The sequence below is a fragment of the Glossina fuscipes genome, unplaced genomic scaffold (genome assembly GCF_014805625.2).
Source record: "Glossina fuscipes isolate IAEA_lab_2018 unplaced genomic scaffold, Yale_Gfus_2 148, whole genome shotgun sequence".
NCBI lineage: Eukaryota > Metazoa > Arthropoda > Insecta > Diptera > Glossinidae > Glossina > Glossina fuscipes.
Window position 1 is genome coordinate 2,046,257 of NW_023998491.1, and position 24,920 is coordinate 2,071,176.

General features: G+C 35.5%; 1 protein-coding gene across 7 annotated transcripts in view; it reads right to left on the bottom strand.

The window, feature by feature from the left end:
* Nucleotides 1-267: 267 nt before the first annotated feature.
* Nucleotides 268-24,920, bottom strand: part of LOC119641363 (ras and EF-hand domain-containing protein homolog) — a 28,847-nt gene continuing 4,194 nt past the window's right edge. The window contains exons 1-5 of one of the 7 annotated variants that reach the window (XM_038039956.1): nt 24,200-24,442; nt 20,590-21,473; nt 4,034-4,432; nt 3,812-3,955; nt 268-790 (exon numbers count right to left, since the gene is read on the bottom strand). In XM_038039956.1, the coding sequence (XP_037895884.1) occupies nt 674-790; nt 3,812-3,955; nt 4,034-4,432; nt 20,590-21,327 (1,398 nt within the window). In that variant the 5' untranslated portion in view covers nt 21,328-21,473; nt 24,200-24,442 and the 3' untranslated portion in view covers nt 268-673. Of the gene's footprint in view, nt 791-3,811; nt 3,956-4,033; nt 4,433-6,340; nt 8,958-20,589; nt 21,474-21,679; nt 22,868-23,719; nt 23,883-24,088; nt 24,130-24,195; nt 24,443-24,920 lie in introns of those variants that run through there. The other 6 variants (XM_038039959.1, XM_038039957.1, XM_038039960.1 and 3 more) reach the window with 6 other exon arrangements.

Here is a 24,920-nt window from a genome sequence, read left to right on the forward strand (position 1 = left end):
ACAAAGAGAAAGAGAGAGAGAGAGAGAGAGAGAGAGAGAGAGAGAGAGAGAGCAATCAAATAAAATCGGAGATGCGTGTACATATAAATAGAATTTGTTTATATGATTCTTATCTTTTTAGATTTCAGCGAGATATGGCTACAGATTATCATTCATTTAATTTCATTTCAAAAACAAAAATAAAAAACCGTTATAATCAACATCATTATCTTTACTTAATCACTTAATATAATTTTAGATACTTGACATTAGCATTAGTGAACGTACGTGTATGTGTGTGATTTATACTTTCTACCATATATGATAACATATTTCGATATACAAATAAAATTTCCGGAGTAAGGAGTAAAAAGAGTTATAAAAACATTATTCTGACTTTCTTTCCTTCTTTCTTTCTTTCCATTTAATAAAATTCTAAGAAAAACAAAAAAATATATAAAATTTGAAAAAAATCGGAATATTACTTTAACCGTCTAACGTTGATTGAAATTCATTTATGCATATATATGAATATACATAAGTAAAATGCAAACGCGGATGGTGGTTATGGCAAAAGAGAAACCGTTTTCAATGAAACATGTAAACAATAATGGATGATTTTAAATGAAGTTTTTTTTTGTTTTTTTTAATCTTTTTAAAAGCATTTTTAAATTTTAAAATTACTGTTAGAAAATCAGCAGGAACACTTGCTTTTAGCTTCATGTGCAGATTGATCTCCGGAACTATTGAGATTAAATTTGTCACCGTCAGCTAAATCTGCAGCACTGATAAGCTTATCGTTTAACAAAATCTGAAAAAAAACAAAATGCAATTAAATGAAAGGATTAAGTTAAGCAAAGTATTGAGTAAAATTTGCTTCCTTCCGAAGGAAAAATGCGTATCTCTGCTTTTCGATTGCTGTATTTGAGGTTATGTTAGCGACCCCGTTTTTAACGTAAAACAATACCGTCTGTAACGAGGTTTGCCAATCATTTTTTATCGTAATTGAACAGTGTTTAATCGAGCTGCAACGGAAGTCCGTTCATCACTTTCTTGGCGAAGGCCGTTTTCAGGAAATTATCAGATACCGAATTAAATTTTGGGTTTGTGCCCTACACTGGCAGCCACAACAACATGTCTGCGTGCGCTTTGTTAGCTTTAATCAAAGTCTTACTGTAGGTAATAATCGGACTATTATATATGGTATATCTTTTGTCTCTGCAATTGCCATAATAGAAATCAAGAACACATAAATCTCGTTTGGATTTGAACAACTATTAGGTATCCGCTATACTTTGTAACTTCTATGTCATAGACATTTTTTTACCATATGCCACTTGTAGTGCCAGGACGTAATTTGCTGCGGATGTGTGCAACGCCGAGAGGGGTTCGAGGTAGACCTGATTTCATCTACCGATCAATTCAGAAAGTGATTCTGCCGCACAATAACACAAGTTGGACAGAGGGGTGGGCAAGCTTAAATCAATTCACAAAGTGATTCTGTTTTCATCTTGTTTTATTGTGTTCAGCCCACAGGCTGCAATTTTCGAGATATTTTGATGAAATTTGATAAAACGACATGTTTTGGCCGAAGGGTAAACGCTATGGAAAATGGTTCTAATCTGACCACTTTCAGGACCGCTTCGAAAAGTCGTGAATATCTTTATGGTGGTGGGTCGTGGCACATTACAGTTCTTTTTTTGTTATACTTGAAGTGATATTAAGCAAAAGGAACATTATGTGTGAGATGAACGAGTCGTCTGCAGAAAGGATTTTACAAATAGCACGTGTAGCACATCGAGTAATACTTAAAAAAAAATGATTAAAAATGATTTTAAATACAAGCGAATTTAGAAATAAGTAAAAACACTGCAGCGGTCCACGGGTACCGTTAAATATCCTATATCACTCCACTCCGCAGTTATTTATACAACGAATTTTCAAAATACGGCGTTACATGAAAAGTAGTCGAGAACGTGGCAGGATCCGAATCATTTTCAATAACATCCATCTTTTCAAACGAAACACTCAAAACATTTCAGTATACGAAATTTCATCAAAACTCTTAAAAATTGCGACCTGCAGGGTGAACATAAGGAAATAGGACGGACAGACAAGCTTAGATCGATTCGGAATCGATGAGTTTAATAAAAGGTGGGTCTATCTCAAACCCTGTTCATTGCCACATACATCCGGCCAATCTTGAGATATCATAGTACAACAAGTAGTACAGCATATATCGAACAAACGACAAATGTCGTCAGCGCGTGCAGGTCTATTACTGCAAGGCAAAGGACTAAAAGAATTAATTATCTTCTCTTGATGGTTTCAAGAAGATGATGTCGTATCCACCATAGCCGTCGATAGAAGGAATCCAAACGTGGCTTAGATTATTCATATAACTTTAATAAACTTAGCTTGGTGTCGAACTTAAGTTTGAAACCTATTACTATTTCTAGTTAGCACGTAAAATCAATGGCGCAAAGGGGTTTGAAATTTTTCAGCTTCTTTGCTAAGAGCGTTCTACCGGGCAAGCAATTCTTATACCCTGCACTACGACCACCGGATGTCTCTAAAACCCAAGAAGGCTTAAGGTATACCCACTATTTATTATATTTGGCGATTTAGATTCATTTTCTAAATCGATCTAAGCATGCCTGTTAGTCTGATGTCTGTCCATTTTTGTGTTCAAACTGCAGCTCATAATTTTTGAGATATTTTGATGAAATTTAGTACATAGACGTACTTTGTCCCAAGGACGAACGCTATTGAAAATGATTGGAATTGGTCCACTTTTTTGACCAGTTCTTATGTAAGGCCTTATTTTAAAAAGCGATTTATATGGAAAAAAATTGCGATTTTTAAAATTTCCTGGCAAAATTAGTTTAGTGATAGTGTTTAGACACTCTAAATTGGTATGAAAGCTTTGGACAGGCTGGGGAAATTTTGTTAACACCCTCTCGTATAACCATTCCTACGGAAATTAAGGCCTTTTATGGTAACAAGATAGAATTTTCAATATTTCATGGTGAAAATTGGCTCATTAGAGTAACTTGGCAAAGACATCTACATTTTGGAAATTGGACTACGTAGGTCTCTGTTTTGGATACCATCGCATATGAGGATTCTCATGAAACGTAAACCCTTAGATGCCAAGAGAGCCCAACTGTTAATTTTTTTGTGATGAAAATTTGTCCATAATAGTAATTAAATAAAAAAATTAAGTGGACCTAATTTCAACCACATGGGTCTATTTCTTGGCGCCATCCCATATAAGATATCTCATGAGTAGTAAGCTCTTCGGAAAGAGGCTTAATATTTAAAATTTTCTTATGAAAATTAAATCGAGTAAATAGAGTTTCAGTCAAAAAAAATAAACGGTAGAGAATTTGAACTAATAAGGTCTATTCTTGTTGGCTACCAGCATACATAGGCGCTATCACGAAACGTAAACTATTAATTGGAGAGAAAACGTAAACTGCAAACATGCAGGCTTTCGTGAAAATGATGGCTTTGCGTGAAAATAATGTGTGCATTTTGCAGTATTATTACCAAACTGGGCGAGTAACTGCCCGGCTATAATGGTCTTACTTGTGTAAAATCAACTATGGAAATAATATAAAAAAGCAAACAAAAATTTATTGCCAAACAAATTCTTGTCTTTTCGCTAAGCGAGCGTTGGTAAGTCAATAAGTAATAGAAGGAGTAAATTATCTCGAAATTTCGCGCAGGTTAAAAGCACTGTTATTCAAATTTTTCGTAAAAAGAATAGTAATATAAGCTATGTAGATACCCTGGAAGGAAATTTTTTACGTAATTTTCATTGTTGTACCTTATTAACTAATGCTCTAGCTGCCTCATCAATGTTGATATTTTCTTTGGCCGAAGTTTCAAACCAACCAGCAAAACCGTTCTCTTTAACATAATCTTCCATTTTATCGGGCGTAGTTACTATTCCTTGTTTCTCTTGATCGCACTGAAATTTAAAGAGGCAAAAATTTATTTACTTTTGTTTATTTTTCTTTTATTATTTTAGATGATTAATGATGATCACCTTATTGGCCAGCAATATGCATGGTATTGGTGTTCCGTCTGGTAATTGTACCTTTGAATCTAAATCTTCTTTCCATTTACTAACGCAATCAAATGTGCCGCTACGTGTTACATCGAATACAATAAAGGCACCAACGGCTTCTTTATAATATACACGCGTCATATTTCCAAAACGCTCCTGGCCGGCAATATCCCACAACTGTAAGCGGACAATCGTATTAGGATCCCAATGCAGAACTTTTAAGGCGAAATCAACACCAATTGTGGCACGATAATTTTGACTGAAAAACTGATGTACATAGCGTTTAATGAATGAAGTTTTTCCGGTACCCAATTCACCGATGACTAGAATCTTGTAAAGATGCTCACGCTTTTCGGTAGATGTTAGTGTCTGTATGGTCTGAAAGTAATATAAACTTTACATTAGTTATTGCAAATTAATTCTTTGAATTTCAGCTTAGCTTAGTTACAAGTGCTCTCTCTACCTCTCCCTGATTGGCTCGCAGTCTTCGCTTAGCTCTGCTTTATTTCATTTATTTACCTACTATCTATTCTCGCGACCAGCTAGACGGGTGAGCTAGGTCGACCAACTATGCCGAGACAGCCAAGTCGATTATTGGTAGACAATAAGTAATTTAGACAATGACACGATCGAAGAGTTTGAAATTGAAATAATACTGTCCACTTTGGATTTCATGCTAGATTTGTAAAAAATTGTACTTCGAAGGACATTCCTTTCTGTTGTTTAAGAAAACGGGAGGAAAGGAACCCGTAGTGGTCGCTTCAATATGAGCATTTTAATATTAGGTTTCGTATCGTTCTAGGAAGTGTCTCGCAGATGTCTTACTATTCCCGACGAGACTGAAGAAAATAAAATGTTTCAACGAGATAAACAATTAAAATGTCAAGTTACACAGTCGCACATTAAAAAATTCTCTGCAGAATGAGTAGGAAAGTACGAATGCGCCTTCATTGAACTATTTCCATGCGATTAGCTACTTTTGACACTAAACGAACTTAATAGCACTTTCGTTATATCCAAAAATAAAAGGTGAGACTCGTTCATATAGATGATGAAATGCTTTATATATCTTATATATCTATATATGTACATTAGATGCACATTCACGTAAAAATAAATAGTCTTCACCGCAAAATTCGCTCGACGGTGGGCAATAATATGCTATTATGATACACACAAACACACACACACAAGTATACACACATAAAATGCAAAACTGAAGCTCTCGTGCATATCAACTTGTGTGAACGTGAGACAAAAAGAAATTGCGGCCAGACCATAGGAGATTGACCCGCATCTAATTGAAGCCATCCTATATCCACAACCGATTAACTTAGAAGTCGCCAGTGGAAATTGATCCGTAGATCACCAGAGGGGATTGACCCGCGTCTAGTTGAAGCCATCCTATATCCACAACTGCGAAAATTTAGAAATCGCCAGAGGAGATTGACTCACATCTAGTTGAAGCCATCCTACATCCACAATTGATTAATTTAGAAATCGCCAGAGGAAATTGATCCCGAGATCACCAGAAGCAATTGACCCGCATAAAGTTGGAGCGATCCTATGTCCATAACTGATTACTGTAGAAAGCAGCTTACAATTGATTAGATCTTGCAATAGGAGAGTTCAATTAAAGGAGCGAATGAATGGGTTCAAAAACATTCGAAACTAATTGGCTGCATGTTCTATAAAATATCGCAGAAGCTACGGACCATAGCTTACTCAGTAATGAATTTATTCAATCATTTTTTGTACATTCGCTTGATTGCATTACAATAATTGACACTTGTGTACTTGTGTCAACCAATGAATAATGAGTGAGTTTGAGTTAAATAAACGTATATTGGCCTTTAGATTATTTTTCATTTTTTTTTGTCTTCATGTTCAACAGCAGTCTGTTTTTCGGCTGCACATTTTCTATATACATTTTAATATACATTTACATGCGCAGCTTATAAGTCATAAAAAATATTTTTTATAGAAAATCAGTAAATCTGACTAAAAACTCAATAGTAATTGAGAGGAATGTTGTAGAAAATCATATGCACTTATAGGGCTTCCCAGTAAAAAACATATTGCAGCACTAGACTATACATGCATTTGCATTTAGTGTATCAAATCTCAATGTCGGAAAAAAAAAGTAAAGCAAAAACAATGAAATGCGAAAAGAAATAGATTTAATCACGAGCGATTATTTGGGACTTAAAGGCTAATAAGAGATTAGAGTGTCACAATGTCCGCATTTAGTTGATGCGAGTTGATTGATCCTTTACGTTTTCTTACCGGTTCCATATCTTGATCCATTGTTAAATCGCCAAAAGCTGGCATCAGCTGATCGTCGTCGTCGTGTAAATCCTCAATCGAGTCTAAGGATAAATCACTTACACCCGATTGATAGCGAAAATTTGCTCGTTTTCCTTCCAAGCTACTAAAATCGTCATAGAGCGTTGGCTGCGACACGTAGTGTATACGACGTCGTATATGTTCGCTAGGTGTGTGAGTGTCGCTATCTTCACTTCTATTAAAATCGTACGACTGCTGACCGTGTAATAAGTCAAATGAATATTTTATAGCATCGATTGGTGGTGGTGGCCTCACAGGACTACCAAGAGCAAAATCTATGCCCGAGGATATCTTTGATTCATTCGATACTTCGCTATTTTGCTGATGAGAACTTTCCGCCAACGACAACTGATCGTCTGCAGTGTTGATCTGTATTGAGGCGACTGATTTGATTGTATTCTTTTCCAGAGCGTCGGTGTTCAAGTCGGTCGATGTTGTGCTCAATGATGTGTAACGATGAGCTGTTGTGGGTGATCGGGTTTCTGGCGTTGGATAACGATTAGATGCGATTGGAAAGGGGGGAGGTGGTGGTGGCGGCGGAGGAGGGGGATAATCGGGTGGCTGTAAAGAGTGCGGTTGCTCCTCTTGTACCGAAGACGTTGGTGGCAGTGCTAGCTGATGCTGTGGTTGCTCTATTGTTTGTGGAATCTCTGACTGTGTTTCCAATGTAGGAAATTCTAGACGTTGCTTCTCTTCACTTTTGGTAACACTAGATGGCTCTTTGGCAACACTAATGGTTTTATTGTTATTATTGCTTTTCTCAATTGCGGTTATTGTTGTAACTGTAGGTCTTGGGAATCGATGGCCACGCATTAAATCGGTTTCCCTTCTTACACTGTTGCCTGCCGAGACCAATGTTGTCGTTGTTTTACGTTTAACTAACGCTGAAGATGTTGCTGCTATTGCTGTCGGTGCTGTTGTCGTTGTGTTATAACTGCTGCTCTTGGGTTGTTTTTCTTTAGCCGCCGCCACCAATCTGACGGCCGCTCTTGTTGTAGTCGTTGTTTTACGTATAGCACCGCTAGCAGCTGCCGCTTGACTAGTTGAGCTGTTAATAAGGCGACTGGGTTTCGAAGGTGCTCTCTCTTTCGGTGGTGTATCTTTTGCACTTTGAGTGATAACAAACTTTTCGACACCGTTTCTAATTTGTGCTGCTGAGTTCGTTTTTTGCGTTTGAGTGACTGTCTGAGCTGGAGAAATGTTGACAGTGCAACAACTACTACCTTTCGCTTTGAGTTTCTTTTTCTTTGTTACACTATTTAGATCGGTTTGCACAGTGTTTAGCTGTGTTGACGATGAATCTGTTGTGGTGTCAATATCCGCACTTGTTTTATCTAAGGGTGTTAAATAATCCGTTTCGGTTGGTTGTTTTCCTACTTCCGCACTTTTTGTTGTTTCGATTTTCTTGGCACTAATAGTGATTTGAAATTTGCGCGTTGGCTCTGACAGGGCAAACTTTTCTGTCGTTACTACTACCTCATGTTGTTTATCGCGAAAAGTTGCTTCACCGGTAGAATCGCTTGTATAAGTGCTTTCTTTGTCCTCTTTTTCTTCTTCTCTGCCTAATGCATGGGTTAACGCGGCAACTTTAACACTTTCCCCTCGACTTTCTTTTTTCGCTTTGATTTCGTTTGTTTTTTTTGATTTTTTTAGCCCGCCTAAGAAGATATTCTTAGTAAGTTTACTTTTCTTTTTAGTCTTGATATCGGCAGAACGCAAACGACCGAGATCGGTGGGATCTTCGCCACCGCTCGATATTACCGGTTCATTTGAGTCGCCAGTACCAGTAGCAATAGCAGTAGCAACAGCAGCGCTAGTTGATGCGGTGGGTTTATCTTTTTTCCGTGTAGATCGGGAAAGTTTTCGTATTGCGCTTGAAAAACGCGATCGAGTCTTCGTCTTCGTTACTCCCTCCTCGGGTTCCGATTGTATTGGACTCGATAGCTGGGGTGAATCGTCTAGCTGACTATCGGGCGATGCAGGTTGAGATTCTGTCCAATTGATTGTACTTGTTGATGTCTTCGCAATTTTGGCTGGAGAAGAAATGTTTTGCATATTCCAGAATTCACTTTAAATTTCATTGAAAATTCGAAAGGATAATAATAACAATTTGGAAGGGAAAGTAGCGGTACGTGTTTTTAATAAGAAATGCGCATTTTCGAGATGTACATAAGCGACAGAAAATTTATTAAATTTCAATAAAATTTACCGCAAGCACTTGTATGATTTCATTTTGCCTTTTAGTCTAATATAGCCACAGGTGCGAACGTTTTGAACCTACATATTAATTTTTTTTTTTTTTTTGCAATTCCAATGCAATTTATAAGGAAGACCAGGAAGAATTTTAGCGATTTTGAAGTCCTTAAAATTGTTTTTTTTTTTTTTTTTGTCAAATATTTTAATGAAAAATTTTAAATAAAATCACCACCGTTCTCGTTACTAATTAAAACTGAACCATTCTCCTGTAAGCTGTAGAGTTTTTATAAAATTTTTGCTTTGGGGCTAAACCAACCGCGAACAAATACTCGATTTAACTAACAATTCATTGTAGTTTTTAGCACCGAAATGTGCATAAGGGTTTCAGATTTCAATGTCTGAGGGATGTCTTGTAATTCACAAATGAGCACAAATTGAGGTGGAAATCTGAGTGGTACTCAACTGGTTGCGGTCACACGCTACTATAAGTGTCATAACAATACTTGCGCTGTCATTTATACCTATTGCTGTTTATGTTATTCATAATTTTTTTTTTTTTTTCTTAATAACGGTCAACATAATGTAGAATGGCGAGCGAAAATTAAAAAAAAAAAAAAAAAAAAAAAAAAAGCTATAGTTTTCATCAATGAAAGGGTTGTTGTCTATGTTTCATATCATTAGAGAGGCCCTGGCATTCCATAAACAATATCGATACTTTGAAATTACTATCGATTCTCTATGTAACAGTGATTCTAATTCAACGCTAAATGATACATTTTCTCATTATTACTAAATGAATATTATTATAATAATAAGAAAATATAATCATTTTTATTATTAGCAAAATCAAAGACGACTATATACAGATCATTGATTTTTGTAATTTGAATCAATTGAAACGATTGTAATATAAGTTTGAATTGATGGTTAACAACTAATCAGTTCTCGTTTTTTAATTTTGTTCTTTTTTTTTTTAATCTTTATATTTCACATATATTTACGTATTATGGAATTTTTTTAATAATTACTTCAATGCCTTGTTCTTGTTGATCTCAACTAACAACTCGTTGGTCATGGATTCAAATGCCAAGTGTGGTAGAGCTTCCAATAAAGCCAATAACTTTAGAAGCTAAGACTACACTCTTCTCTAATAGCCGGTAATAATAGTTTTTATAAATGGCACAACAACAACATCTTAAAAGCTTATATAACTCTTTTTTTGTTTTCTTGGGATCTGGTAAATAGCCGAGTTGATAGGTCTGAATCTTTTATACCCATCAGTGTTATCCTAAAAAAATTAAATGAGCAAAAAACCCGTATAATATGAAGTGGGCCGGCTGATTTTTTTTCTAATTTCAAAATAAAAGATTTTGTCAAATAGGCCTGTGGCCAGTGTAGGCGTGTCCTTGGGAAAATTTGAGTCACTTCCACAGAGTCACTGCTACAGCATCGCCCAAAGAACATGCTTTCGAATTTTTTTTTGAAAAACAGAGATGTTCTTAGTTGACGTGGTGATGTAGGTGTGTCCTTCGACGGATTTGGCCTATTTTCAATACCAGCCTACGTGTAAGAAATTCCAATGTTTCTGCCAAATTTAAATTCGATAGCTTCATTTTTGCCTCTGAATTCGTATGCATGAGCAACAAACAAAAAAAAAAAAAGGAAAAGCAAAGGGGTTCACAGCTTCTGCTGTTTAGGCGTGTGGACGTTGCAGGCGAGTCCGAGGAGAACGTTTATAACAGACAATACACAGACGGATAGACACACAGACGGATGTGCTTAAATCGATTTAGAGTTTGATGTTGACAAAGGATGTGTATGTAGTTTGTGGGGCCTCTAAAGCGATATATTTTCTTGATTGAAGCGGAAGTACTTGAACCTTTGACATGAATTTTGATTGGTGGTTGACACTTATCAGCCAGAGATTGTAAGTTATATCTTCTAGTTGTTTTTCTTGGTCAGCTTCCATCAGTTGAACAATCAATATTCGCAACGAACTTTTAGTTGCTCCTCTTAGCTTTTACTATCAAATTTTAAGTGTGTAGAATGTAAAGATTTTTAGCTGCAGTACAAACTAAGGAATATTATGAACCATTCACCACGCACTATACATGCAATATGGAGCCATGGACAATGGTGGATAGTATCCACCAATTAGATATTTAAAAAACATTTTAAAAGGTTAAACTCATGCAAGGCTATTACATAATGTATTGCCATTGGCTTAGCATAATTCTTTATTTATTTTCTTTGGATAATACCAAAAGTTACAGTGCGTTGTGGAAGTGTTATTTTTCATGAGAAGCCTTACTTGGGAGCGAGTCAAAAACGTGGAACGATGTGTTACCAATTTTTTCCTTTTGTCGAACAAATTATCACCCTTTGTCTATTTTTCGTTGTAAATTATTAAAAATTATATCTTGTTGCCAATTAAAAGTTTACCTGTCATAGGAACTCTCGCATTGGAACCAGTCGGATAATTATATCTACGCGGCTCAAACTTATTACAGAAAGTTTAAATATCGGGTCATTATTTGCGACCAATTTCCATAAAAAATATTAAATTTTGTTGCTGTAGAATGGTTAATAGTCCTGGCCCATTTAAATTTTCCATTATCAAGTAACGGCTTTTTGAAAATTGAGCGAATTTTTAATATTTCATAATTGCTTCCTCAGCTCATTCGTTAGCAAATTTCTTAATGCAATGGGATGTTAATTAAATTTTTGCTGCTTTAGAGGAGAGTACGTAAGGTAGCGGAGAGGAGCTTAAGAGAAGTGCATTAAACTGTGATTTCTCCATCGTTGAGCTTTCCGAAATCCTATAGGTTATCCCACATTGTTTCTTTGAGCCTTGAATACTTGACCATTTTTGCTGCTTGAAAATGGGCGGATTGGACAATATTTTATCGTTAGTTGTGTATACATTGATAAACTGTTTGGAATCATTTTTGGCCTGTGCGTGCAGGTTCCTCGATTAGGCAAACAAGCACTAGGCTGTGGCCTTTCTGCCCGTCACCGCATTATACGAAGTGAGTGGGGAAAAAATGCAAACATTGATTATGTTAGAGTGTATAAGTGAAATCGAAATTCAAAATTTTCAATGCAGTGTGCCACGGGCGACCCTTAAATACCTTACACGACCTTGCAGTTTTTCATGTAACGACTTTTCAAAACAAGGGAACAGGTACAGGAAAACAAAACGGAAAGACGGACAAACGAGCCTAAATCGATTTAGAATCACTCCCGATCGGTATAAGAGAAGGTCGAGCTATCTCAAGTCCTCCTGGGTGTTGCACACATCCGCACACCCTCATACTACATATAGTGTAGAATAACTTGTTGCACTTCGAATATAATTTGTTGTAATCAAGTGTTTGGTTAAAATTTGAAATCATGAAAGAGTCGAGCTCTTAAATTATGAAAGCATGGACAAGAATTCAATAAGTGGAGAAGAGAGTTGCCATTTACACCGCGAGAGAAGTATGTGATGTGATTGACGCGTGATTTTCAAATTTAATTAATTGGATATGTGGTGCCTTCGTCGTGTGTTGTTGTTGAACTTTTTAATTTGTTAATTAATCGCTAATGGACAGTTTATTATATGACTTATGCCACGATGAAGTTTTGTTCCATAGTAGTTGACTTTTTTTTTTTTACAGGCATACGACATTTAATGCAATGTTTTATAGCGGAATAATTAAAAATTCTTTACAACATGCAACGAAGATGTAAGAGACAATTTTGGTAGTTCGTCTGCAAAGTCACTGCCGGGAATGTTAACACGGCCAGGAATACACATAAGAAGAATATCACAATTTTTTCAATGTACAGTGTTCCCGACCCAAGGAGAGTAGTCATCATTATTGTTGATGTTTTTTATCGCGTCTGTAGCCGAAAATAAGCCTGTACCTACCACAAGCTTGTTTCTTATATTACGAATTGTTTAAGTTAATGCGACGTATAATCGCAATAATATCAGCAGTTAGCTGTTCGCTCCCATTTCGCCGAAAATGACATTTACTGTCTTTTTTCGTCAGCCATCTTCAGCGGACATTGATTAATGTCACGCTTTATTTCGAAGCTTTGCGTTAAAAAATGCACAGGTAATCTTTATTATTGTACCTATCACCGCGAGATTGAGGGGTACATTAATTTCCTCAAAACTTTTGCAACGCCCAGATGGAAGCTTCAGAGATCCCACAAAGTACATAGACTTCCTTGATCGACATCAAATTCTGAATTCTGAACCGATTTAAGCATGCCCGTCTGTTCCGCTCTCCGTCTGTGCAATGCCTGTTGTAAACATTTTTCCGTCGACGAAAAGAAGAAGATATCGCCCACAAATTTGCAAAAGAAATTGAACAGGACACGCCTGCAACGTTCACACTGCTATACAGCAGAAGCTGTGACCCCCTTTGCTTTTGCAATCCTCAACCGCTCCCAACCAATATTGTAGACTATAACTGTTTAGCTTTTTTACGTTTTTGGTGGTGGGTAGAAAAGATAATTCGGTCATGATCGACTACAGTTTTCTAAGTTGTTCAATCTCGCTCGGAAAAAGTTATCTCTTTTGTTTATTCATCTATTGTTTGTTTCTGTATTCACTTATCTACTTATTTATTATTGTATTTTAATCAATCAATTGTTTGTTTAGATAATACATTTAATTAATTAATTATTTGTTTATTTATTTCATTCAATCGTTATTCATTTAATTACTTATTATTTTATTTATTTACTTATTGCACCCTACACATTTGCGGTACAAGAATGTACTCAGCTTTTGTCGATGTATGCAACATTGAGAAGGACTTGAGATAAATCAAGCTTTTATTATGCTAATGAATTCGGAATCATTTTCTAAATCAACTTCTTAATCAATATAGCTTTGTCTATCCGTCCGCCAGTCTTTTTTCTTTATATTTATTCCACTGGTTGCGAGTTTTGAAATATTTTAATGAAATTGGGTGCACCGAACTTTTTTGGTCTAAGGCCAAAGATTATTGCAATTGATCCGAATCGGCCCACTTTTTTAACCATTGTACTTAAAGGTGGGCCGTGTCTCACTATAGTGTTCTTACTTAATTTCATTATTTATTTATGCATTTAGACAGTATGTATAACTAATTCCCAACGAACAGACTGATAGCTCAGAGAATGTACTTATAGGAGGTGTTTTACCAAGTTTATGCTTAATCTCGCCAAGATAAATAAATTCATGGTGCGGGACCAGTCTAATGTGAACATTGGTTTAACCGTAAACAAAACCATTTGCATCATTATCACTTTTATATCTTTTACTTATTTGATGTAAAGGAGATTAAGTAAGTTTGATACAGAATTTCTTTAGTCAGTCGTTTCTGTGTTAAATAAATGGTTTCTTATTTTGAATAAGTTTGAAATATTAGATCATAAAATGTAAAATAGCAGCATTTGGTTCATTCTCTCCTTGTCCTTGTACAGCAACAGTTTAAACCGAATACTTGCCAATCGCTTAGCAGTAGTCTTCTGCCAGGGTCTTAGTAGCTGGCGATTGTTTATCTTATCTACAATGTAACTATGATAATACATAGGTATGTATTAACATGTATATAAATACATTTATATATGTAGATATAGGCATACATTGTTGGTTGATATCTATTACAACTTAAACAGTTTTATGATATATGAAGCGTTACATTGGCCGCTAGAGGAAGCAAATTCATTCTCGACATTCTCTTAATATTTTTTATAGGTTTACTTTACATAGATTTTATGTCAAGTATTTGTTGCTTTGTATTTTCTATACATTGTTAAAGAAAACTTTCTCAACAAATAGCATTTTACAAACGTTTATCAAAAGGTAAATTTTAAACGGTTTCACCAGAAACTAGACCAAACTCCTTGCAGGCATTTTTACACTAAAAAAAATATAAAAAAAATAAAAAAAGTAAAAAACTAAATCGTACACTCTTTATACACGAATTCAAGTAACATCGTTGTATACAGCAGTAAACCGATACTTTCTTGCCTATGATCTGAAGCTATACAGTTACTACTTTTTGCTGGGTATTCAAGATTCAGCTTTAGATGGGTGTAAATTTCTAGTTTTATTTGATTGCATGTATGTACCTGCCAGAAGCATATGTCAAAATGTTCATTGGTTATGTGTTATCACAAGGTAAGTGAAAAGTTCGCGGCACTATGCATAATGGAAGGATTTGGCGTAGCGTAATTCGGCGAAGGTGGCAGTTCATAGACAGATGACGCAAAGAAAACATTGACAGATTTGTTATTAGCTGCCATATAGCCGAGTTGCTGGGAGTCGTGAATACCAAGTCAGAGTTTGTGGTTTCGAATCTCAGTTCTGTAGCGCTATACTTGATCATAACTGTAGTGAGATTTCGGCCGAGTGTATACGCATTCTAAATTGCGGCCATTCTCTATTCCCTACTTCCTTTTCCCACTTCTTTTTGACTATCACCATGTTATACGTAAAGCATAAATGATTGGCAGCATAGACAACTCGACAGTGCGGCAGTTTTTCGTCGTTATAAAATTGTTTGAAATACGCCAAAATTCCTAAAAAATCGCTACATTGACCAAGGCAAGGAGCCTGCGAAGCGGCTTGCACAAAATTTTGATGCGGTGGCCGTGATCAAAATCACATTAAAATCGGCAGGGCACAAATGGTTTCTTATGTCGGCTATGTATTTATCGCTTTTCAAAGGCTTGTCGCGCTCTAGTCGACAAGTCTTTGATGAGTTCAACGAAATTCTTCAAGACATTGTATTTTGCTAGCACATTCCGTCTTGCGGCATTGCTGCTAAACCAAACATTGACTAAAAAACAGTTACGATCTGCGTAAGACTTGGCACAAGGGAATAAACGCAACATCCAGTCGTGGCATGAATTAAAATATAATGAATGGAATGCGAATTGTTTGTTGAAACGAAACAAAATCGGACCTTTGTTACTAAGATTGATAAAAATGGGTCACCTACAAGAATAGGGCGCGAAGAAGATGGATGAAGCTGCTTTGTCTTTGGTGGGATTGGAAGAGAATCCGCGAATTGATCCATTATTGGCAGATGTCAAGCTAAAGAAAAAGATGCGAAGAAGATCGTGGCAAGGACCGTATTTATGCAAGGTAAGGTAATGCGTTGTCTCTCATGGTATAAGAAGGGAACAGCGCGTCGCGAACTGATCCAATCTCGCCAGAGGTCAAGTACGAAGGAGATATGAACCTATACAAATGGTGGCAAAGACCGCATTTACGCAACGTAAGGAAATGCTTTGACGAAGAGAATCATGCATCGGAGAAACCAGCTCTGATCGATTCAGAAAGCGATGCGAATGTATGTCAAGTACACATGGGTGTTGCATACATCAAGGCATAAACTAAATACGGAACATTGTACCACAATTAGTGCAGGGACTAAAAACTAGATTTTTGAGCAAGACACGACTTTCTCGCGTGATTAAACCACCAGTCTGAGCTATCATCGAAAAAAAGATGAAGGCGTTACTGTACCGAGTAAAAGTGAAAACATTTTCTGACTACTTTTTACTTGTCCCACTCTTCGTAAAAAGGGTGCACCACCGAAATTTGGATTTTTCATTTTTTCAGTGTAACTTGCTGCAGTACTCTTAGTACTGCCTTTAAACGAACAGAGAACATACAGCATATGGCTGAAGAACCAATTTACAAATTTTTATGTTTGGTTTGGTTTCTCAATTCATACAATAACTCTTTACACTGCTTAAAGCCCAATTTGGTCTACTTTCGAAACCTTATGCAAACGCATTCGCTTGTTTACGTGCACTTACAACTGGGGGCAAATTCAAAGGTTTGCTATTGAAAAATGAAATCCTTTTTAAAGACAAATTGCTTTGATGTTTGAACTAAGGCGAGGAGAAGGAAACGGTCAGCAATTGATTCTATTAACTCGAATGTCTAACGGTAGGGTGTATCAATGTTTTTGCATTTGTTTATGGATGCGTTTATATATTAAAGCATATTGCGGTGGTGGTGGTTGCTTATTAATTATTATTGTTTGGTTTAAATTTCATTAAAAAAATTCATTCAACTATTTACAAACTTTGAATTTTTTGTTTTTACAACTGCCTTATGTGTACTTGGAAAGACAGCAGCGGGACGGCACACATGTAAATGTTTTACTACGATTACTTTTGCTGTTTATTTATTACGAACACGTTAAATGGTTTTTTTTTTTTTGTCTTTTTTTGTTTTTCCGTTTTTAATATAAACTCTTACGCAGTCACGTATACGATTGCCGTAGGCGTGCAGGCATTTAATTGAGATAAAAATTTTTCAATTAAGATGTCAATAGATATCTAATTAGATAGGAAATCTAAAAGAGACATCCCTAACTGTATCGACTATGATGTGTCCAGTACGAATCAAGCGCCGAGTGAGCTGAAGGTCACCGTCAATTTTGCCACCCTACGCCATTTGTAATACAAGGTACAAGGTGCAAAATTATAGTAAATATGTGCCGATGTATGCAATAGGCAGGAGTGCGTGAGATAAATCCAACTCTTATCATATCGATCGATTTAGAATAACTTTAGGATGCTTCTCTGTCCATCCATCTGGCTTGTATTGCTGTGTTCAGCTGACTAGTCACAATTTTTGAACCATTTTGAGGAAATTTGATACACAGACGAGCTCTGACGCGAGGACGTACCCTGTTGCAACAGGTTGGGTTTGGACCATTTTTTCGACCACTTCCCATATAACGACTTTGCTAAATGAGGCGTTATATGAATAACTGAATTAAAATAAGTAATGTAAAATATTTGATGATGGGCCGTGCATGACCGACGAAGGTGATAATTTGAACCTTGTCATTAATTTATGTGGAAAAAAACTCATTACATAAAAGAAATATTTTTTTGAAATTTTCAGTCTAACCCCAAGTGCTCAAAAAAGCCTGCCTGGGTCAATAGGTTATCTCTGCTGATATTTCTGGAATTTCTAACTACTCGAATATATTAAATGGTTTTTTTACTTACTTACTTACTACTTTTGAAGAACTATTTATGTTCATTTAGAAGCGGTTCCAAACGAAAATACCTTACCGTAGCTCCATTAATTCGAGGGTTGCTTACAGTGACTTTGGGTCTCAGCCAAGAAAATGAAAATATCTTGTGGAGATTTTCATTCGTTGAATAAACTACGGATATCGAACTTTTGATTACACAAGATAAGAATCGATTATCGCCGCTTCGTTCGTTTTCACTTTTGGCGGGGAAGGCCTTTACTACTGCGAAAGGCTGGAATAACGTATTTGATCGCAGACAGCCTTCGCTCATCGTCTAAAACCAGTTGTTGTCCGAGAAAACATTGCTGTTCTGCAAAAACTGATGCGTGATTTGCTGTGCAATTGTTGTCATCCTAGGTATTAGTTTCGAGTTTTCGTTTTTTCAGTAGATATGAAGCCAGAAGTGACTCGAAAACATTCAAGTGTTCTGCTAAGAACTTAAAAGTTTCCGATAAGGTTTATTGAAGTGATTCACCCGCAGAGAATCGTAGATTTTCTTCCGTTTTGCTTTTTCCTTGCACTACACGGCGACGCGTAAAACATGCGATTCTGTCTTCGACAGATGCACTTTTGCGCATATAGTCATTGAAGACACGGCCAAAGGAATAATATTTTTGAACGTGGAAGAACATTTTTACTGTCCTGAGATGATAAACTAGTAGCAAAAGTGTCATAAAAAATTTATTGTATTAAAAACACACGCCTACCTCACGCTGCAAAGTTTGGAACGCAGGCTTTTCGAAAGACGATTTTTCAAGAATAACTCGTACAATTTTCAAAATTTTCAAAGTTTGAATCTCTTACGAAATAATATTCGCTAGAAGAACACGCGGAGTGTTTTCAATAAATTAATTTAACGATTTCTTTTTTTTCGTACTTCTGTGCTTTAAAGAAATGGAAACCTGACGAAGTATAAAGCAGTTCAGAAAAGTTGTAAACAGAGAAATCAATGTTCCGAAGCTATGTTTCATAAGACTTTCGGAGGATGGCGAGCACAAAAAATTCGATGTTCCTAGTAACCTTGATAAAAACCAATAAACTGGAATAACCGTCAGCGCTACTCTTCATTACCGGCATTTCGGCATTTCAAATGTACGGAAGTCACCCGAAGTTAGGAAAATAATTCGAGCGTAAACTTTACAACATAACATATAGTTTAGAAAAGTTTCAAGGGGAGAAACCGAGTTTCGGATAATATTGATAACAATCAATAATTTCTCTCTCTCTTCTCTCACTCTTGTAATGCTCTTCTTGCATTTTTGTACCTTATCAACACACGGAAGTCTCAATTATTCGAACGACGATGTAATCTAACGTTGAATTTGGAAAGAAAGTCTGAATAATTGAAGACTTTTTGGAAACTTATCTTGTTTCACGGTTAATTAGTAGATTTTAAAGCAAACGTTGCATGGTCTGCCGTCGGATGGAGAAGCCTTAAGTGACCTATTACTTCAATGTAACATATGGAAACATAACATCGCACAACATGTCCGACAAGTAGCATAAATGTGAACAGGCCTAAAGTAAGACATTTAATATAAAGAAAGGGAAACATCATAGTCCGTTACGGCTGATCATTAAATACTCAAGCTTTGCTTAACACTGGTATTACCGATATTTTGCATATATCTATTCCTATCAAAATGATCGCTATAACTCGCAACCAGTTTTTTAATGACCGTCGAGTTCGCAGAAAAAGGGGTCAAAATCATCGCTTTTGGTGCAAATAGGTATATGTCGTCGGTGCCTCGAAAACTAAAGCAGGTAGAAAAAAAAAAATTAGAGATGTTTGAAGGTCTTTCGGTATAGGTGAAAGCAGTCGATGTATTTTGCGCCATTACTATCAACCATTTTTTTCAAGACTTAAGATTATAAGAGGACCAAAATGATATACTCGCTAGTTCTAGTGTTAGCATAGTCATTCAGAAATCGTTATATATATTTTTTCGAAATAAAATGTTATCCGATTCGATGAACATAACAAATCAATCGAGATAGGTCTCAAACCCTTATCGATGTTTTATACATCTCCGCAACTACCATAAGGTACAAATACACCTGATTCTATATTTACAGGATAGATACGTTCTCAAAAAATTACTTCCTACTCCAGTATTTTAGTGCATTAAATATATTATAAAAAATGAATTGTGGTGCTTTGAAAGAAGAAAATAATGTCGGAAACTCATTAATATAAACAAAGTAAAAATAACATAAGCATAACAAAATTTATGCATTGTCACTCTTTGAAAAAAGACGCATACCTTTAGGTGAGAATACAGTATCGTTGTTTTCAAAACCAAACTACAAACTTAAAAAAAGCATTACCTCCTTACCCTAGTCATAATACGGTGAATCTCGCTCATCTACGCATACAATCGACACAGTCTAACGGAATGGAGAAAAATATAACGCGGAGTTACAATACATATTTATAAATAGTAAGAATGAAAAAATTCATAGAATTCGTGTGGAAAATCATGTGAAAACAAAACAGAGAATTCTTCTTCTAAAAAAAGGGTTTCTTTCTTTTCAACTTTTTGTGTAAAATCAGAATTAGATGCGTACCTACGGAGAAGAGTATAATAATAAAAACTCCATGGATTAGAGGAGGAATTTATTGCGTATATAAGAATCGACCAAAACGACCATAGGGAAGAGGAAGTATTATATTTAAGGCCATTTTTGTTTCTCTAAGCAGCTCTGAGCATTTTAACCGCGCAGGCAGTCATACAAATGGATATACGTAAATTGTATTCCCCGTTATATATCCGGCACATCGCAAACCCTATTGTCCCTTGTTGAGAATGTGAATTTCACGTTAGATAACTGAAGCAACTTGAAGTAGCGATCAATAGATTTGAGCACAAGAGCACCATTAACTCGGGGTTTTAAGTGAAGTAAGAGAAAGCTAGACAGGTTAAACAATTACTCATTACTTACCCCATTGCGAGCGAAACCATTATTACGATTAATATCGGTGCCATTTGATGATTTCACTGATCCTCTTGTTATTGTTGTAACTGTTGCTGGTATTATGCGCTGCTTATTTTCATTCATATTTATGCCTCCACTAATAGTACTGTTTACGACCGTATCGGTCTTAGGATTTGCAGTTTTTGTTTCCGTTCCCGTTTCGGTTTCCGCGGAATATGTACTGTCTTGAGCGATTAATAAATTTTTAACATAAAGCGGTTTCTGCGAACGTAAGGAATAACCTCGCGACGGTTTTGGTTCTTCGTCTTCCGCGAAAATAGGCGAACGTATTTCTTTTAAGACTCCCAAGTTGGCCGAATTATCTTGGTATCGTTTAAGTGAATGAAATGACGGCCAATTTGGTTTCTTAACCGGGCTGTCTTCGAACGCGGTGGACGACGAAATATTGTCGTCGCTAAATGTCTCAATACTTTTAAATTTGTATTCACTTTTGGGGCAATTTTCACAACTGCACTCCGTACTGGTTGAAGAGCTACGAAAATCTAACGTGTCGTTATCACTATCAAGCAATCTTTGTGCGGATAATCGGTAGGGTGAGCTGGTGGGTGTGGAATCGCATAAGCAAGCACACAACAAATTCGAGGAAGAGGTACGACGATGAGTTCTTTGAGTGTTAACTGTTGTTTTTGAGAATTTCGTTGTAGATAAGCTAACAACAACGTCACGTATAACTATAGCTGCCATACAATAATAATGCACGCGCTCAAGTCTTAAGGGTTAGGTGTGGATGGACTCGATTGACAGGTGCTTTGTAGTAGGTATAAGAATTTATTATTATTGCTTCGCTTTTTAACCATCAAGTTTGTTTTGTTCCGAATATTTTATAGCTTCTAAAAAAAATAAAGAAATAAAAAGAAAAGAAAAGAAGAGTTCGTTGCTTCATGATAACAAACGATGACTCATTTACTCGGTTTTTGTAAGAAACATTACTTTTCGACAAAATAAAAAAAAAAAGTGAGTAGTATTGCAAAACACATTAACGACTCAAGGTCAGAAATTTTGTTATTATTTCTAATCAATTTATGATTGAACTAACCAACACTTTACATATAAACGTTTTAATTGGATTTTATATCTGATTTGTTTCTCTCCTTTTCATATCAATAGGTTCGTTGAAAACTCGTTTATAATGAAAACAATTTTTTTTTTTTTTCTTCAGACGCAAAGAAACACCTCAGTATTAATTGAAAATTTGAATATTTTCTTAGCGTCTAAGGTTCACATTGCAAAATGTATTTCTGTTCAAATGATTGCTTTACCAATTAACGGATATAAAGCAAAACTTTGCCAAGGAGAACGTGATGATAATTAGTTCGATTAAATTTAAAGTCAATGTAACTCAAAAGCAATAAAAAAAATGTTGAAATTTCAACTAAAATCAACTGAGACCAATCTTCAAAACCAATTTAATCCGTTAAGCAGCACACTCTCTTAACTTACAATGCTGACAGTGATTAGTTGGACGATTTACAAATGAGTTAATTAGCAGAAATTTAAAACTATTTGTTACAAGTTCTTAACAAGTAACTAAGAACATTAGGTCGTCGGAAAAATTGCAACATCATACATTGATAACCGAAACCAAGGCCCTGTTTGCGTCCAACTTATTTGAAAAATAGCGGAAGATTGCAGGAAATTTTTCAGAAAAAAATAGGCGCATATATGTATTGTTAATAGGGGTTCTCTTCACTCTACCGAAGGTGACCAAAACTGAGTTAATCAGGGCTGGCATAAAAGTGAAGCGAAACATTGCCCCTGAAAAATCATTCATTTAAAATTTGAGCAAATGTGTAGGACAGATAAGGTTTTTCAATACGGCTGCCTTTACTATATGTCATCTTTCTTAGATCCTCCTCGGGTGTGATTGCCATTCATATTAGGCTTCACAATGACGGGTTAAGCTAAAGTCACTGATGACAACGGATATCCCAGAATGATGTGATAATGATAATTCTCTGCACTCTCCAGGTGCAGAATGCGATGTCGTCAATCTATTGGATTCTGTTCTTAACCAGTCCGCTGTCTGGCAGAGTATGTGTGATATGAAATTACCTTGTAATGGAACGACTCGACAAAATGACAAAAATTTTTTCTACAATACATTATTATGGCACATGCACATTGATACGGTTGGACGGATCGTGACTTATACATTCGCCATTTACAGTTCATCATTTAAAACAACGTCAATTTAGCCAAGTATTTCCAAGACTTAAGCTTCAAAAGTTATCTTCTCTGCCTTATGATTTTAAAAGGGATTGCGTTAGTACATTTGTAATGTAACACTTATGTACTGGCTGAACTTGTCACATACATTGTACCCAGAAATATACATAGTGTATTGAAAAGTCCCGGCTGGTTGCTTTGCCCACGTATAGTTAACTATCTTTCCAAATTTGTTATCACCGTCTGACTTTGTCTTATGTTCTTCTTACCACCTTCTTGCTAATAATATTAGGTTCAGTATTTCTTCTGGATATAATATAAAGTTTGCTTGTTCGACTTTGTACGATTGTACACACAAGCACACTCATATCTCGCAGTCTCCTAACCTCTTGTTATCGTGTAATAAAAATTTCTAGAGTCAGTTTGAAAATTTTAAACGCCTGTTGGAAGCGAATTGCTTTACATTTTACTTGTTCGACACTTTCTCTTCTATTATTATTATTATTATTATTTTAATTTTAGACTAATGAATTGAATTCTTAGACTAAAAAAAAGACATTGAGCACTAGCAACACAGGCTATCGGCTCTAATTTAAATAAATGGATATTAGATAAAGTCCATATAAGTCTCTAAATTTATTAAGGACATTTTGAGGCATATTCCTGCCCGGATCAAAATCATCACAAGGCATACACTTTGATATTTACTTGAAAGAAAACGATATAGATTTTTCGACACACTTCAAGGCCTTAACTCCCTACTCATAACGTTAGTCGGTGATGCAAAGTTATCGAGCACTATGTTTGTATATTGTGGTTCGTTAATCAATCTTTACTTTTTACATAAATGAATAATGTAGAAAAAAAGGAGGACTGTTAATGACATTTCCGACAACCCAATTTCAATTACATTTCACTTTTATGACTGCAATTTCAACCATTTCCATTAGTTAAATTAGTAAATAATTGGTTTTCTTTGTTTGACTTTTATTTTCTCTGATTGGCTTTTTTATAGCCAAAGCATATCAGCATATCAAACGTTATATCGTTATGTGCTAGAAGTAAAATCTTAAAATTGTTAAATGCCGCTCCACTCAACCAAGTCTGCAGCAAATACTGTTTATTTACTTCCACCCCTTTAAGTTATCAAATTAAATATTTAAAAATTCTGATTCAACTAAAGGTAATGTTTTTTTTGCAAAATTTATTTTGATTTTTTCTCCAAAAAAAAAAAAAATATGCAAAAATTTCCATAAATTCTTTAAAAATATTCACAAACCATTGTTTGATTCTTTTATGTAAAACATTTTTTTTTTTCTTGGTTGACTTGATAACAAAATGTTATTCAATTTTTTATATAAAAAAAATACTCCGTTATATACACACATACATTTACGTTGCAATGCGTTTTCTTGGATTTTATATGATTTTATTGTAAATATTTTTAAAAACTTCTTTCTGAACACATTTAAAATTGGCGGAAAAAATTTCGATATTTTTTGTCTCTTTCTTTTTTGTTTTATTTAATATAATAGAAAATACGAAGAAAAACGTTCGCACTTTGACGTCCGGTCGCAAGTGTTCCGAGCGATAGAGCAATAGAAACAACCAAGTATTAGCACCAGGCAAACATAAAAAACTTATTTATTTTCGCATAATATTTCTCTTTTATAAATTTTTCTCTCGCTCACCGAGAAAATTGCAATTAAATAAGTTATTATTTCATTTAAATTATTTATAATGTTTTCCTTTTTTCCCCTTTTTTTATGTATATGTCTTCATAGATATAAAAATGAATAAAATAAATTATAAAAATCCTCAACAGTTTGTTAAGTTGCTCTGTTCTCTCGCTCACTTATCATTAACAATGTATCGCAGAGGAAATCACCAATGGTCCTGTTAAAATGCGATTAAGAAATTGATTACTAAAAGGTCAAAGAAGATCCCTTACTACCACTACTTCTCTTCTAACCAAAGACAAAGTGGGCACCGACTTTGACGCTTTAACTTACCACATAGCCATGTAATGGGACCTCACGATTTTATAATAAAGACTTGAAAGACGGGCGGACAAACACCTGTTTGCTCACTGATATTGGTAATCTCATCGA